At 39.8% G+C, this 18,205-nt stretch overlaps 1 protein-coding gene across 4 annotated transcripts in view; it reads left to right on the forward strand.

Moving 5' to 3' along the window:
* The window catches only part of MLIP (muscular LMNA-interacting protein), a 243,626-nt gene that overhangs the window by 164,522 nt on the left and 60,899 nt on the right, over nt 1–18,205 (forward strand). For all 4 annotated transcript variants that reach the window (XM_014537286.1, XM_014537287.1, XM_005863289.2 and 1 more), the window contains 2 exons: nt 288–332; nt 14,528–14,572. In XM_014537286.1, the coding sequence (XP_014392772.1) occupies nt 288–332; nt 14,528–14,572 (90 nt within the window). The remainder of the gene's footprint in view (nt 1–287; nt 333–14,527; nt 14,573–18,205) is intronic.

Below are 18,205 nucleotides of genomic sequence, written 5' to 3' on the forward strand. Positions count from 1 at the left end.
AAAATATCATGTAAGGAACTATTATGATTCATGAATAAACATCATCAATAAACTAGGGAAAATTAACCAGAAAGCCGATAGGTAACAGTAATGAAAAGAATAATAAAATGATGTAGTTTAATGAAATGATTTTCAAAGGTACAAAGGATTTTATATAGAAAAGAGGGAGTATTGATTAGAAAGTCTTAATAAGAAAAAATAGGTGAACACTTTATCCCAGAGGTTAAATATTTTAAGACTATTTTATTGATTACTTTAGTATTATAATTATTTTTATTTTCATACAGACACCTACAACTGTTCCGAGATCAGCTGGACGAGAAACCAAATATGTAAGTCCCTTCATAATTATACATTCTGCTTTTTAAAAAATATATATTTTATTGATTTTTTTACAGAGCAGAAGGGAGAGGGATAGAGAGTTAGAAACATCGATGAGAGAGAAACATCGACCAGCTGCCTCCTGTATACCCCCCACTGGGGATGTGCCCACAACCAAGATACATGACCTTGACCAGATTGAACCTGGGACCCTTGAGTCTGCAGGCCTACGCTCTATCCACTGAGCCAAACCGGTTAGGGCACATTCTGCTTTTTAAATGGGTGCTTATATAGGCTTTGGAGGCAACTCATTTATACAATCATTTAAATTGAATTGGTTGATTTTTTTCAATTGGTATGATTGACTCAGATGTGGAAAATCAGGTTATGTCAGGTAAATTTATTGAGTAAGTTTCTTCTTAAGGGAGGTCTATATTTTGTCTAAGTAAAGCAGAACTTCAACACCTGCTTTCTGTCTTTCTAATATCAAAGCTTACTGTAGATGGCATTCTCATTTCTGTAATGGTTTATTGTGGTGATTATACAATAGTCAACTCATATAATTGAAACATTGATTTGTTCATTTCCAGTAAGATTGCCAGCTTATTTAATTCAATTAATTATGGGGATACCCTTGATTCAATTAATTATGGGGATCTGGTTCTGAATGTCCTGGATACACACACACATGGCCTCACCCCATCCCTACTCTTTATTTACCTAATAATCTATCATTTCTGCTTCTAACCAAACGTGTTATAGTGGAAGCAAGGTTGTTTCCTAATAAGTGTTTTGTTTTAAGTTTAATGTAAATCATTAAATTATGTATTTTATTATACACAATATTTGCTAATATGTAGTTTTCATGACCAGAGTAAATAGTTATTAAATTTACATTTTGTGACCTATCCTTTCTGCAATTGGAAAATTTCTGCTTTCATTTAAATCTCTGTAAGGCAAATAATAAGATGGGTGAAATTACTGAATTTTATCACATTCAGAAAATATTTAGAGGACATGTGTAGGAACACTCTTAGAGCATTTTCTAGAAGTTTGCACTGTTATCTTTTTTGTTATTATTGGAAGCCATTTGGAGTAATACTTAAAAGACTGGAGGCATTTAGTAGGCTATACTCAAGTTTACATTTATAGAGTTGCTGCTTGGTAACTGTTTGATACCGGAAAATCACATAACCTCTTAGTTTTATCATAAATAATATTGGGATACTAATAACCTTATTTGGTTGATGTAAGACTTAGGTTGGATAATGTATGAAAAGCCCTTACAAAAGCTGATACCTCCTCCCACCCCTCCCAACCCTGAGGGTGGTTATTTTGACAGGAATTGGTATAATTCTGGAGGGGTTGCTTCATTCTCCATAGTTAGTAGTGATTTCAAATTATTCTTTAATCAGTTATCAGCCTTAAAGTCAATTAACATTTGCCCCAAACTTTGTGAGAGCCTTTGAGTTACTTGAAGTTTACACTGAATCATCAAACAGACTTAATATAAACTAGAAAAATAATAAACCCAGATTCAAATAAGATTCTCGACTTTAATTAAATTTGTTTTTTGAGTAAGAAGCTTTGCTTTGGACTTTCTCTTACAATATGACATTTGAATTGTTGTTTGTGACACCTCAGATATGTTCATGTCTTTTGAAAGACTATAAGGGATAATTTTCTGGTGAAAGGTAAAAACCAATTCATTGATGTCACACTTGTAAATATTTGGTTGCAATTATTATGTTTACTAAGTGATGTCTGAATCTGAGAAGTCTATGGACTCTAACATTTCAATACTTACCATCTCTCTTCAAGACTTTGAGGAAAGTAGGCATCTTTCTTATATACCTGGTTGGGACTCAATGTGTCACTGACTTTGTAAAGATTCTTAGATTAGACTCAAGCAGGGATCACACAAGTTAACAACTCCTGCACCACAGCGTAAAAAAGGGAAGACAAATTAGATCCAGAAAAAAAAATTGTTTTCCTTGAGAATATCCTGAACAGAGCTCCCACACCACAGAGGAAAAAAGGGAAGATAAATTAGATTCAGAAAAAAAAAAATTGTTTTCCTTGAGAATATCCTGAACAGATTAGCACAGACTATTCAAAATCCCTATTTCTGGGTGCTCTTTAAAAATATAATATATGGTCTATAAATCATGACTACTAGAAACTCGTCAGTATTTTCATAAATAATATTGGGATACTAAAAACCTTATTTGGTTGATGTAAGGCCTAGGTTGGTTAATGTATGAAAAGCCCTTAATGTAGTTCTGACGCACAGGAATCACTTAATAGCACAAATACTCATTTGTCCAAATTTTTTCATTGATTTGAGCAATATTTATTGTGTGTCTGCCACACTGAAGAGTCACTGGGATGAGAGATGAACAAGGGCCCCATTCCTAAAACATACAATGAGGAAGACATTAAACAATTAAATGAGCAAGATACTTTCTTATAGAAATTAGAGGAGAGCTAGCCAGAGAACTGGTCAATGTTAAAGCAAACTTATAAAGTTGCTAATTTTCAATGTATCAGTATGTCCATTGGATTTCCAGATTTCCTTGGATGATTATAAAATAGTTTAACTAAATAATGATAAAATGTATGACTAATTCCTAATTTGGGGGCCTTTGGTGAAAGGCTGTCTTTTCTCCATTAAGAGAAGACAAGAAAGCCAATGCAAGAAAATTAGTTTCCTTTTCTTATTATTTCTTGTACACATTGTTCCATGTCCCATAGTCTTTTCTAGGATGACCCAGAAGCATTAAAAGCACCATCAAGTCAGAAAAATTAAAGTCAAAGGTTTCTCTAATTCATGGTATACTTGACCCTTGTTATTTTAAAGTACAGTTGACCCTTGAACAACACACGTTTGAACGTGCAGGTCTACTGATATTTCAGTAAACAGTACAAGTGTAGTTTCTCTGCCTTATGATTTTTAAAATAACATTTTCTTATCTCTGATTTACTTTATTGTAAGAATACAATATATAATACATATAATATATGAAATTATGTGTTAATTGACTGCTTAAGTTGTCTGAAAGGGTTCCAGTCAACAGTAAGCTATTACTCATTAAGTTTGGGAGGAGTCAAAAATTATATTTGGGTTTTTGGCTGTGTAGGAGGTCAGCATCCTTAACTCCCACATTGTTCAAGGGTCAACTGTGATTTAATTGAGGTTATCTTAAGTGTAATAGAAATTAAACTAGGCTAATGACATGTTGAATGGTTTCCATTGGTCACTTTGTGGGATTGATTATATTAATTTATCATCAACATTTCACTGGATTATTATTAACAGGTGCCAAATTCAACAATAATAATAACTAATATTTTAAATCTTACCTTTCATAGAAGTTTAACTATCTCATTTAACCTTTCATTAATCCTATGAGGTGGATATTGTTATTACAAAATCTCCATTTTACAGAGGAAGGAATCAAGTGTCAGAAGTCACAATAGGCAAAACCAACCCAGGTCTTCCACATGTCAAAGCCCTTGACATTAATACTCGTGTAAACCTACAGAAGCTGGGAATAGTGTGTCTGCCTTAAATATTTTATCCACAAGTAATTATTGTCTGGGTTTAAGTTCTTCATGCCCAAAACCGTTAGTCAGACTTTGAATAAATAATTTCATATTTGGTGATAGTTGATGATAATATTTTACTAAATTTCTAGTGTTTTAAATCACTTGCTTATATTTAAAATAACTCATAATTTATCAGGTAATTTATGAGTGATTATTTCTCTTGAGAGTCATTTTTAAAGAGTTTCTTTCCCTCTATGTAAAGGAATGAATTTTCTATTTAAATTTATATTTCATTCTGTTTTAATTCTATCATCTTTGGAGTCGAATGTCATTTTTTTCTTTGCATTACACTGACCTTTGTAAATGTTTATTTTTTTATTAACTAATACCAGTTTAAATTCATTTCATTCATATAATTCAAAATCATAGTATACTCTTAATAAAGAGCAACCTCAGAAAATAGGGCAAGTATTTGGACCTATTACTAATTTATAAAAAAAACACCCTTAGTTGAAATCACATTCTATTGATAACAGCTTATATTATAAACTGTCTACACTTCACGGATTACTTTTTAATGTCAGAGAAATAACAGAATATTGAATATTATATAGTGTGCAGGTAAGATTTCATTTTAATGAGCTTGAGGGACAGAAAATGTCATTACAATTTCATACATACTGCTTTCAAAATATCACAATATATTAAAAAGTGTCAAACTTTATTAAAAATATTCCCCACTATATATACAGATATTCATATAAAGGTCATCGTCTCCAATTTAGCCAGCTCACAAACTCCCCTTGTTGCTGTACTTGGAAATGTTGCTAGGCTGGAGCGTTTCAGAGGTGATGTGCACTAATGTAGTATTGGATTTCAGGCTGAGGTGATTCACTTAAATCCAATCCACTTAAATCCAGACGTGGGTTCAAATATGCTTCCATAGGATGTAAGCAGAGATTAGATGAGTTACTGGAATAGTTATAAACAATTTAAGCAAGACATTACACTCTACTGATCCGTCTTATTTCATTCCTTTATGTTTAGAAATATTTCTATGGTATTCGCGTGTGAAAGGGGATGAGGAGAAAATGGAAGATAATTATCTGGGTTCTACTAGTGAGGAGGGAAAGAAAGGATTTAATGAGGCACGTTTTATGCCTTGTATTCTTCTCATCATCACTTCAGACTTCTTCAAGCATGATGGTGCCTTAATCTAGGCTATAGAATATAGCTCATGGGATTTTGTTTCACCGAGCGCCATTCTTACACTCCTCTCTAATGCTGTCCTTCACAGTCAGTATTAACAGGAATAGATATGAGTGACTAAAAACTTAGGGTTGTTCAAATCCAATTTCTTTGAGTTCATTTTTAGGTACTTCAAGTTGCTTCTCTACCTTAGTTTAGTTGACTGATAGGCAGTTGTTCCTATATAGTAGCCTCCTCCCTGCACTCACGGCTCCAAGCTCAACTCACCAAACAATATTCCCTCACTTTTTGAAAAATAATTGCTACAATTTTGATAGCATAATTATAGCTACAACACTTAACAAACATAATTAATCTGTATTAGGCAAGCAAAAGGGGGCGTCTCAAAAGGTCTAACATGATTGGGTTGGTTGAAAGAGTGGCTTATATTCATAATGATACACATAAGCCAATATTTTTTCTTTGGTAAAGGACCTACAGTGGCTTTATAGATACTTACTCCACCCCAAGGTTCACACTGAACTCTGTCCTTACTCTGGGAAGTTTCTTGTAATACTTATATGAAGTCTGTTATATTAGATAAAATAAAAATGTACTGGGGCTATCTAAAGTCTTTAATTATTATGTCATGATCCCCAGTGAAGGAATTTCGGGGACTTTTGGGGACTGGATACAAAGCTATTTGGGTTTTCCCTAATTTAATTAATAAGTTTACTTGAGAATTTTATCTTTTTCCTCTAATAGTTTGATATTCTTTAACACAGTTTACTGATAAATGTTAGTAAAATAGTTAACTTGTGCAAATAGTTTATTTTAAATGTGTAACCTCTTCTTTCCTTTAATACAGAGATACAAATTTAACCTCTGTTTTAGTCAAGATGCATTTAATTCAGCATATTTCACAGTAGATATTATTTAACTTAAGAAATTCATAGAGAATTCCCTCACTATTGCAACAATGTAAAATTAACTAAAGGGAAAAAACTAAGATTTCAAAAGAAATAATTATTACTCATATGTGCAAAATGAAACTAGGTGAACAGAAAAAACACTGGTGCCAGAGCAAATAGGATTTTTCCACGGTATCACAGGAAATGCATTTCAGGGCTACACACATAGGAGGATTTGAGGTGTAGTAACAAGATTTATTAGAGCGAAAACAAAGGACTACCTCCAGGTACACCATGCCCAATGTCTCATGGACAACCAGGCATTTAGTAAGGGGTATGCCTCTGAAAACAGGAGAAAAAAAATAAAGTTTAGTGATTAGAGCAAACTATAAACCCGTTTCTGAGTCTGTAAGGCTGTCTGTTGAGAAGGATTTTAGGTGCAAGGCTTTTGCTGGAATGAAAGCAAGCAGCTACAATCTGATAGATCCGCCTTGGCTGCATTTTGAACATCCCTGGTGATGTCATCAGGCAATCAGGTTAATCCTATAAGGCGGACACAGCCTTAGAAAAAAGTTCCCAGTAATTCCAAGACAAAGGATGGGAGAAAAAGGAGACATTAGTTTGGAGGGTTGAAGAAAACTAGGAGAATTCAGGATTCAGTTCAGTTTACAGGTGACAAATAAAACTTTGAAGACTTTTAACTGAATTGGAGTGTAATATCCAAAACTGGGCATTATGATTTTTTTATTGAAATAAAATTTCTCCCCCTGAAATCATCCTCATTTTTATTAAAGAGCCAAATTAACGCCAATTTATTTAGTATATTACTAGGTGTACCGGTTAATAATGCAGATTTTTTTTCAATAGATGGGGTTACACATACACTGAGTGGCCAAATTATTATGACCACCCCATCAGTACTTCATTGACACTTCCAAAAATACTGAATATTGAAAACTTCCTAAACAAATACTCTCAAGGTTTTATTATTATTATTATTTGCATACTAATTCACTTCATTGTACTGACGGGGTGGTCTTAATAATCTGGCTACTCAGTGTATGTTGATATATATGCGATTTGATATGTATGCTATTTTGTTGTATTGACAACAAGCTTCAAAACTTCAAGTCAAATTTGCTGAAGGTGTTAACATCATAGATATTTTTACGATTAAAAATGTCAAATTTCGTGCCCAAAAAGAGCATTTGTGGGAAGTTTTAATTCATTATTTTATTTTGAAGAAAAGTGCTGCTGAATACTTCGGGACGCTGGTTTAGACGCTTTAAAAGTGATGATTTCAATGTTAAGGACAAAGAACATCCAGGTCAATTTGAACCACGCTTTGATCGTAAAATGACCAGAATGGGCCAGAAGACATGACAAAGTAATTTTGCTTCATGATGACGCACCATCACACACTTCAAAACCAGTTAAAGACACGTTAAAAGATCTTGCCTGGAAAGTATTAACCCACCTGCCCTATTCACCAGACCTTGGTCCTTCAGATTACTACTTCGTCCAATTGATGGCACATGTACTTTCTGAGCAGCACTTCAAAATGTACGAAGAAGTGGAAAATTGGGTCTCTGAATGGTTTGCCTCAAAATGAGAAAATTTCTATTGGGATGGTATCCACAAATTACATGAAAGATGGGGGAAATGTGTAGCTAGTGGTGATGGGACATTACTTTGAATAAAGCACTTTTGATGTTTCTCTTGAAATTATCATGTTTTCTTTGATTACAAAATCCACATTATTAACCGGTATGCCTAGTAAGTCCAGTTTCAATTCGTCCTGGTTATTGCATAAACGCAGTGAGAATAGCAATTGATCACATAGGCTCTTTTAAATCTGCTTTCTGGAATATCATAAGGAATCTCCAGAATGAGCTTTAATTAGCCTTTTAGGGCAATGAAGCCAAGCCACACAGTTGCTATCAGGTTTGCCTTCTATACCTATAGGTTTCCTGGGATGCCTCTAACTGGCCAAACCTCTCATTGCACAGTTTATATTGGGGCTAGACCTGTTGCAAAAGAAGATTAGGGACTGAGGGTGAAGTTTCAAGTATGCACCCCAAAAGGGATCTCTCTAGGCACTGTGGATGGAGGTGGTATTGCCCATTGTTTTCAGGGAGAGAGATTTCCTTCCTTGTAAAAGAGCATGACTGTCCTCAACACTCCCAAGCCCTGTAACACACAACCAAAACCCCAGGATGATGTGCTACCCGTTTCTGGCCTTGGTGTCTCAAGACCCATGGCTTGCCCCGCCTCCGACAGAGGTGAAGGCCTTCCTGGAGATTGTAATATGGTTTCTGTCCGGGTTGGAGTGTTACCCCATCTTCTGAGGGCAGCCTTACCAACAGTCACAGTGATGATCAAGTATTGCTTAGTTGTATTCACTCTGCTCAGTCAGGTGGCTTTAGCTCTACCTGGACTATAAGTATGGCCCGTTTCCTCAAGCGAGGCTTCTCTGCTTGATGGCCTTTAGCCTTATCTGGCCTTACCTGAGGTCCCACCCTCATGTCTGTCTGTGTGAGGGGTGCCTAGTACCTCCACTGCCTCGGGCAGAAACTCGTCCTATAACTGGCCTTTAATAGTCGGGCTGCTGACCTATTTCCCTGCCTTTCACAGTCCCAGCAGCCCTGGTCCTTCAAGGGCCCTAGTAGGCAGATGGCAGCCAGCCTTAGAAGGGAAGGGGGGTTCCTGTTATGTCATCACCAAGGCTCTCATGGAAAATTGGTTTTAAAAACCAGAGGACCCAGGAGGGACTAGAGAAGATCCCTGGTGTCCTACGGATATGGCCCTAGTTGGGCCAGACAGACAAGACAGCATCTCTGGCCCTAGTGGTGAATCTTGTCAGCCTTCTCTAAGATCATAAATTGCTGGATATCCCTGTGTCTGAGAGAGCATAGGAGTTGTTGGAAAGATTAACAAACATTCATTCAGTCTCAAGATTAGCTTCCTCTTGTGGAAGTTCTTTTAAAATTATTTTCCCAAATTGTCTAATATAAACCTCCCCATTTTGGTAACTGCTTGCAAGTAAAGGCTTTCTATTTATTGTATACCAGCAGGAGAATTAATTTTGGCCTTGGAGGCACAATTTCCCATGTTTAACTGCACAGTTCAGGGAACTTGGCAACCTGGGCTACAAAGGAGCAGCAGCAGTTGTAACAGGATCAGGGAACATGGCAATGAGCTGTGGGCCCCAGGTGCTCCCACTGGGTGCTGGCCTGGCAGCAGCCCCCATTGCATAGGGGCCCAGGCTGCAGGTGAGCCACAGAGCCAAGGGAATGCTGTCTGGCCTTGGGGCCATGGAGAGGGAGCAGAGGGAAGGAGGGGAGTTTCTGATCTGGAGCTGGAATGAGCAGGCAGTAAAGCAGAAGGGGTGAGGATGAAACAAAGAGTCTGAGAGTATACACCGGCAGCAGCAGAGGGAGGACAGGTGAATGAAGAAAAGACTTCTGAGGACAAGGGAGGTGAGGTCCCAGCTCTCTTTGCATAAACCACAGCTCCTCCTTGTCCCTTCATGGTGTACAGTCATCACTGTCCTTGGAAAACAGCATGCGTGTGGTGTCTAGGATGGCGTTGCTGAACAAGTTGGTATTCTTGTATCCTAGAGGTGCCAAATTTGACATGAAGGTGGAAAAGGCATGGTTCAAAAATGAGAAGGAGAATTTTAGCAACTATAGGTCTGATGAGAGGTAAGAACCAGGTGACAGAGGGTGGGACTAACTTTACAGTGTCCTAGATTAAGTTGGAGGGAGGGCATCCCTGGATGAAGGTGGGTCACACTTTTTTGAAGCCCTTCTTGTTTATCATACTCAATTCAAATTAGGCTAAGGCTAACATTCTAAGTTCTTCTTCTTGAAGCAGGCCTTTTCTCTCTGCACTTCTTAGGCAGGAAAGGGAAAGCAGCCAGTCTGTTGCCAGAGGAAATAGAATTCTTCCACAGTGTCACAGAAAATGCATTTCAGGGATACATGCATAGGAGGATGTGAGGTGTAGTGGCAAGATTTATTGGAGCAAAAACAAAGAAAGGGCCTAACATCTCATTCACACTCAGCTCCATCTCACTGTGGAAGAAGTCCAGCTTCTGGGGCCCCAGGACCGTACTTGTCCCCACCAAACCCAGGATAAGGGCCAGGACCCAGCGCTCCCAAGCCGTTAACCTGGCATTCAAGGTTCCAATAGTCCAGCACCATCTCTGCTCCTGCCAGCCCATGATGGGCGCTGTGCTTCATCCACATACACAGCTGCTGAAGAGAGAGAGTGAGAAAAAGGGTGCCACTGAGACAGAACTTGGTTAAACTTTGATTACATATCTTTGGGCTTGGGAGGGAGGAGGCTTTCTGTCAAACTATCTAGTCTCTTTCCTGAATCTTCCCAAGGCTATGATGGTACCTTTCCCCCCCGCCCCCCCCACCCAATTCCTTTCTGAGATTTTTGGGGGGTTTCTTGCCCTTATCCTAATCCAATCTTCCCCCCAGGCTTTTCTCCTCACCTTTATGGTTGCCATTTTTGCTCCTACTGTGCAGGCCTCATAGTAAATGGACCTCCCACAGTGCCAACTTGGCTTCTACTGCCCATGCCTCAACAGGAATTTTCCCCTCACTATTTATCCCTCCCTGCTTAATGGGAGCGGGTGGGGGTGGGGAGGGAGGAGCCCATTGCTTCCTGAGGAGATTGGAAAGCTGGTCTTTCCTGCCTATTTAAGGATTGGAGTGTGTTTGGTGGAGGGTGTGGCTCTTTTCTGGAGTGTCTGTGAAGCTGCCCCTTCCTAGTTAATCCACTTAGATGTCTGGCTCCCTCTGTTTTTATTAATATCTAACTAGCTGCCTACTGTAAGAACATGGTAATGTACACTCTGAAGGGCGTTTTCCGCAGCAATGACTAATCATAACCTCAGTGCACACTCACCTGGTCTACAGCAATTAGAGACAGGGGCACTTAGCCAAGACAGCCTGCTGCCAGGTATGGCGGCGAGCAGTGACAGTCCTGAAGAATGGCATGACACAAAAAACAAAAAACAAACAAGGACCGCAGGTGCCTCATCATTATGTTTGGTGATTCACATGCCTCTACGGTGTACAGTGGGGCCTTGACTTATGAGTGTCCGACTAACTACGAGCCGTCTCTCGGCCGAATTTTTGCTTTGAGTTGCGAGCTAAAATTCGGGTTATGAGCCAGCTTCAGATACCCCACCGCTAGTTGGCGCAGCGAACGTCACAGTGAATGCCACAACATCAGCCCAGCATCACTTGTCTCACTCGTTCACTTTTTGACTTGACTTACGAGTAACTTGAGCTACGAGCTCCATCACGGAATGAATTAAACTCGTAAGTCAAGGCCCCACTGTACTTGGCAATATTGTAAGAACCACCAAGTTTTCAATGTTCTCAGTATGTTTCATCTCTCAGAATGGAAAAGCCATATTGACACATTTATAATAAATCCTGACAAATGTTTGCCATTTTAAAAAGAATAGAAATATTTAGGAACACAACTTTATTATATTTTAGCTAAGTATATTTATAATTATGCACCTGTATGTGGACTGTTTCCCATGAAAGGTGAAGGCTTAGCTGATGTGGGAGCTCAGCCTCCCGTTTAAATGCAGCAATGCTTGTTAAAATATAACTGTTAAAATATGCCCACGTAACCCAACCTAAAAGAAAGGTAAACCTCCGAGTGCCAGAAATGAAGGGGAGCTCCAGGCAAAAGTATCACAGGAAAGAAGAAGCTAAAGTGTGATGGGACATAGGTACCTCAGAACCTAGGTGCTAGCAGGCAGGAGTTTAGATTTTAACTTTCACTACATAACAAGTCTAAGAACTGTAAAAGAATTCTTTGTATACATCTGTGATGGCAGAAATCATGCCCTGGCGGGAAGCGACAAACCAAATGCACTTGGAGATTCAGAAAAGGACTGTTTATTGGCACCAATGCTGGCTCAGTGGGGTCCTCTCCAGAGGCTGAGCTCCAAGCAAAGCCGGGTTTGGCCTTATATATCCCCCTAGGCTCTATGTCTCCCACATATGGTATATATACACATTGTAGACATTCTTTCTATGATACATGCTAAGCTTCCAGGTATTTCACGGGCCTTCCACATCCATTGCATTTGCGCTGAAGGCTTGTTGCCTAGGCTACAGAAGGAGGACTGGCTTCCTTATTTGCTCCTAGGGCAGTGATGGCAAACCTTTTGAGCTCGGTGTGTCAGTATTTTGAAAAACCCTAACTTAACTCTGTTGCCAATATAGAAATTTTTTGATTTGCAACCATAGTAAAAAAAAGATTTATATTTTTGATATTTATTTTATATATTTAAATGCAATCTAACAAAGAAAAATCAACCAAAAAAAATGAGTTCGCGTATCACCTCTGACATGTGTGTCATAGGTTCGCCATCACGGTCCTAGGGGAAAGTTCCTGGACCGCAGGCAGGGAGTGCTGCGCACATGCGGGCAGACCTCCCCTGCTTCTCACTGTCAATTTGCCCCAAGAAGCCAGCGAGATTACAGGAGCTGAGGCGTAGTTATGGTGGTGCAAGCAGAGAGGGGGTTTGCCATCTCACATCCAGGAGTCTAGAAGGCCATGTTGGACATAAAAAAGAAACAGAACAAAAATAAATCCATCTATTGTCTTTGCCTTATACTCTTGGGTAGTAAAATAGATATCCATAAGAAATAGGTCCTAAGTCTGTGAAATTTAAGATGTGGTGATATGTCACCCTTGATATTTAGAAATATCATGGTGATAAAATAAAATGGAAACAGATCCAGAGCCAGTAAAATTCAACAAGGGTGAATTTGAAATATATTGTAGAGATAGTTTTCCAACTCAGGGTTTTTCAGACACCTTCAGAAATCATCACCAGTTACCCTGACTAAAGAAAAACTTTTAAAAAAGCCATAAAATGAGTATAGATTATCATGGGGGAGAGGCATGAGAGAGAGAGAGAGAGTCAGCAGATATAAGAAATAGCAATGCGGGGAGGGCTATATAAAAATCTGGAAAGAATTAACAAATCTACTAAAACAGTTAATAGGAGTTATAGTTACCATAAAACATATTTGAAAAAGAACCAAATAGAACTTCTGCTAGTTAAAAATAAATTCATTAAATAAAAGTTCGATTGTGTTAAACATACTAGTATACAGTTGAAGAAAAATTCATTAACTGTTGATATATATGGAAAACCTCCAAAATGCAGCATAATGATATAAAAAAATATGAAAGGGAATCTTATAAAAATGGATGCTGGATTGAGAAGATCCAACATATATTTTATAGAAGCTCCACAAGATGAGATTAGATACAATCGGAGAAAGGTAATAATTGAAGAGGTATTCATAGAGGATTTTCCAGAATTGAAGAAAAATATGCACGCTCAAAATGAATAAACCAAGTCCCCAAAAAAGAAACATAAAAATAAACTCACCCGCAGACACGTCATAATGAAATTACAGAATGTCAGAGAGAAAAATCTGAAATGCTAAACAAATGTGAAGACAGCTGATCTGCCAAGTCATGACATTTCGATTGACAGCAGTAACAGAAGCCAGAGCCAGGGGGATAGTACCATGAAGATGCTGTGGGACAATGACTATTACCCCAGAATTCGATGTCCAGTGGAACTCCCATTCAAGAATGAGAACAAAATAAAAATATTTTCAAAGTCCAAGACAGTAAGGCCTGAAAAAACTACCAAAGGATTTACTTCAGTAAGAAAGAAACTAAATCCACACTAGAGTGAAATGCATAAACAAAGGATAAGGAAATAATAATGACCTCCTCTTTAACTGAAAACAACTAAAAACCAAATCACTTTATTTCAGAAATTATGAAAACTCTGGGGTTCATTTATGTAAAGATACTTAAAGAAAAATAAGTTTTTGTTTCAATTTGCATAAGTATATATAAATATACAACAGTGCTGCTATATTTAAGTAAAATGTGGAGTATGCAGAGAATGAAATATTATGTGATCTTGAAGAATTTTTTTTAAACCTCACCCAAGGACATGCTTAGAGAGGGAGGGAGGGAGGGAGAGAGAGAGAGAGAGAGAGAGAGAGAGAGAGAGAGAAAGAAATTAGAAACATCAATGCTAGAGAGAAACATTTTTTCTTTTGTGTACTTCTCAACTGGGGATCAAACCCACAACTCAGGTATATGCCCTGCCCAGGAATCAAACTGGCAACCTTTTGGTACACAGGATGATGAGCCACTCCAGCCAGCACTTGAAGAATTTTTGATGTCTTGTGATAGTGCTTAGGTTAAGTTGTTCAGGGAAATCAACATATAAAACATCATATTCATTATTATGTGAGCTGAATAAAAACACACAGGAAAAATATTTTAAGACAATGTACCAAAAATGCATTTTTGGTGGCAGAATAATATCTTTCTTTTAATTTTGTACTTTTTCAAAATCTTACAATGGATATATCTATTACTTTAATAATAAAAGAACTTCAAAATACTTAGTAACATAGATATATTATTTTAGTAAGTTATGAATTTTGCTAAATAAATGCCATGTTTATATTTTGCAGGCAAACCTCTCTTCACCATCGTCTACAGTATCTGAAAGTCAGCTGGTACGTATCCTCTTTCTAAGTCATAGACCTAGTTTAGAAAATTCTAACCCTTCAAGACAACTTTATTTGAGCAAAAGCGAACTGAGAATACGTTGACTTCATATAAGTTTATTTGCTTACTTTTCTAATAGAAGCTTTAGTAATGCTCCATGAAGGTTGTTTTGCAAGCTGCACACATACACAAACCCAGACACAGACCCTATTTGCCAGTAACTTGCATTTAGTAGTGATGTTAGAATAGAATTGGTGAGGATCAGAAGCAAGCTGTTGGAATTTAGAAAAGGAGAGAACTCATGTCCTGATGGGAGAGATCAGAAGAGGGTTCAAAGAAAAGGTCATGTTAGATAATGCAGGGTAGGCTCTGGACTTGAGGAAATGAGACTGGACTAGACCAGTGATGAGCAGTAGAAATATGGTGAAAATCATAATGCAGGCCACATATGTAATATAAAATTTTTTAGCAGCCACATTTAAAAAGAAACAGATCATATTCAATATTATATTATTACTAGAGGCCCAGTGCATGAAATTCGTGCATGGGGGGGTGTCCCTCAGCCTGGCCTGCACCCTCTCCAATCTGGGACCCCTTGGACATCCCTCTCACAATCTGGGACTGCTGGCTCCTAACCACTTGCCTGCCAGCCTGCCTGCCTGCCTGATTGCCCCTAACCGCTTCTGCCTGCCACCCTAATCGCCCCCAACTTCCCTCCCCTGCAGGTCTGATCGCCCACAACTGCCCTCCCCTGCCACGACCCGCCTCCTCTGGCAGGCCCCGCCTCCGCTGTGCACATGGCCATCTTATGATGGCCATCTTGTGACAACATTAGGGCATGATGCGTGATCAACTGCTCACTATGACATGCACTGACCACCAGGGGCCAGACAGTCGACTGATCAACCAGTTGCTATGACATGCACTGCCCACCGGGGGTAGACGCTCTGACCACTAAGTTAGCTTGCTACTGAGGTCCAGCTGATTGGGACTGAGTGAGACAGGCTGGGCATGCCCAGGAGTCCTCCTGTGGTCCCTCCCCAGCTGGCCAACTTCCTAGGCTATTATTAGTATAGACTAGAGGCCTGATGCATGAAATTCATGCAAGAGTAGGCCTTTGCAGCCGCAGCGGCTGCCTGTATCCATTCCTTGCAGCCGTGGTAGCTGCCTCTATCCTTCCGCTGCAGCCCTGGCTTTGTCTGGAAGGACGTCTGGTCTAATTAGCATATTATGCTTTTATTATTATAGATATGTTCAATTATATTATTATTATGTATTATCTATATATATAAAAGCCTAAGTGACCAAATGACAGAACAACCGGTCGATTATTCACTATGATGCACACTGACCACAGGGGGCAGATGGTCAATGCAGGAACTGCCCCCTGGTGGTCAGTGTGTTCCCACAGTGGGAGTGCTGCTCAACTGACCATTGGGTGCTAGATGCCGGGCTCACAGCTTTGCCGGCCAGGCCAAGGGACCCCACCTGTGCATAAATTCGTGCACTGGGCCTCTAGTGTGCATAAATATATATATTTATGGGGTGTCCCTCAGCCCAGCCTGCACCTTCTGGCAGCCTGGGTCCCCTCAGGGGATGTCCACCTGCCAGCTTAGTCCCACTCCCTGTGGTATCAGGCCTAAGCTGGCAGTCAGACATCCCTCTGGCAGCCCAGGAGCCCTTGGGGGATGTCCAACTGATGGCTTAGGCCTGCTGCCTGAGGGCAGGGGCCTAAGCTGCAGTCAGACATCCTTAGCACTGCCAAGGAGGGGGGAGAAGCTCCCGCCACCGCTGCTGCACTTGCAGCCATCAGCCCGGCTGTGGCTGAGCAGAGCTCCCTCTGTGGGAGCACACTAACCCCCAGGAGGCAGCTCCTACATTGAGCGTCTGCCCCCTGGTGGTCAGTGCACGTCATAGCGACCGGTTGTTTCTGGTTGTTCTGATGTTAGGGTCAATTTGCATATTACCCTACTGGTGCATGAATCCGTGCACCAGGCCTCTAGTGTATAATATTCTATAACAATATATTATTTGTTATATTCAACAATGTGTTTTACTTAATTATAAATATCATTTTAACATATAAACAATATAAAACTGAAATGTTTTACATTAGCTTTTTGGGACACTGTCTTTGAATCCTGTTGTGCATTTAACTTTTACAGTAAATCTCAATTCAGGCTAGTCACATTTCAAGGGTTCAACACAAGGACTAGTGACTGCTGTGTTGGGGGCACATATTGAGACTCTAGAATCTGTTATTTATAGATAAATATTTGATTAAATAGGAGAACTATGTTTTCTTAGTAAATTGAAACTATGAAATAAGTTGACTATTAATAAATATTTTCTTTATAATTTTAATTGTTTATAACTATAAATTCCTGAACAGTAGGCACCTTCAGGAAGATTAATAAAAATTTCTAGGAAATCAGTTTAAGACACTAAGAAGACAAAATCACTGCTTAATACTGATTTTCCCCCTTTTAAAAAAATTGTTTTAGTGTCCTACATCCATGGCCATCAAGTCATCTTGTTATCATGTCACAATGACAACAATATTTTTATTTTGCCTAAAAAAATCATAAAAGGGTATTTTTAACTCTTAAAGTAGCCTATTCAATCAAACTGCTGGCTATGGTGGTGTATATATATATATCCTATATAATAAAAGCCTAATATGCTAAGTGTCTGGTCGACAGATCGGCCGTTAAACCAATCAAAGCGTAATATGCTAATGATATGCTAAGGCCACTCAACTGCTCACTATGACATGCACTGACCACCAGGGGCCAGACAGTCGACTGATCAACCAGTTGCTATGACATGCACTGCCCACCGGGGGTAGACGCTCTGACCACTAAGTTAGCTTGCTACTGAGGTCCAGCTGATTGGGACTGAGTGAGACAGGCTGGGCATGCCCAGGAGTCCTCCTGTGGTCCCTCCCCAGCTGGCCAACTTCCTGTATCCCTCCCCAGCCACGATCGTGCACTGGTGGGGTTCCTTGGCCTGGCCTGCGCCCTCTTGCAATCTGGGACCTTTTGGGGGATGTCAAAGAGCTGGTTCAGCCCAATCCCACAGGCCTCCCCCCCAGCCCTGATCAGTCCCGATTGCCGGCCAGGCCAAGGGACCCCACCTGTGCATAAATTCGTGCACTGGGCCTCTAGTGTGCATAAATATATATATTTATGGGGTGTCCCTCAGCCCAGCCTGCACCTTCTGGCAGCCTGGGTCCCCTCAGGGGATGTCCACCTGCCAGCTTAGTCCCACTCCCTGTGGTATCAGGCCTAAGCTGGCAGTCAGACATCCCTCTGGCAGCCCAGGAGCCCTTGGGGGATGTCCAACTGATGGCTTAGGCCTGCTGCCTGAGGGCAGGGGCCTAAGCTGCAGTCAGACATCCTTAGCACTGCCAAGGAGGGGGGAGAAGCTCCCGCCACCGCTGCTGCACTTGCAGCCATCAGCCCGGCTGTGGCTGAGCAGAGCTCCCTCTGTGGGAGCACACTAACCCCCAGGAGGCAGCTCCTACATTGAGCGTCTGCCCCCTGGTGGTCAGTGCACGTCATAGCGACCGGTTGTTTCTGGTTGTTCTGATGTTAGGGTCAATTTGCATATTACCCTTTTATTACATAGGATATATATAT

This window comes from Myotis brandtii, unplaced genomic scaffold, assembly GCF_000412655.1.
Source record: "Myotis brandtii unplaced genomic scaffold, ASM41265v1 scaffold176, whole genome shotgun sequence".
Taxonomy (NCBI): domain Eukaryota; kingdom Metazoa; phylum Chordata; class Mammalia; order Chiroptera; family Vespertilionidae; genus Myotis; species Myotis brandtii.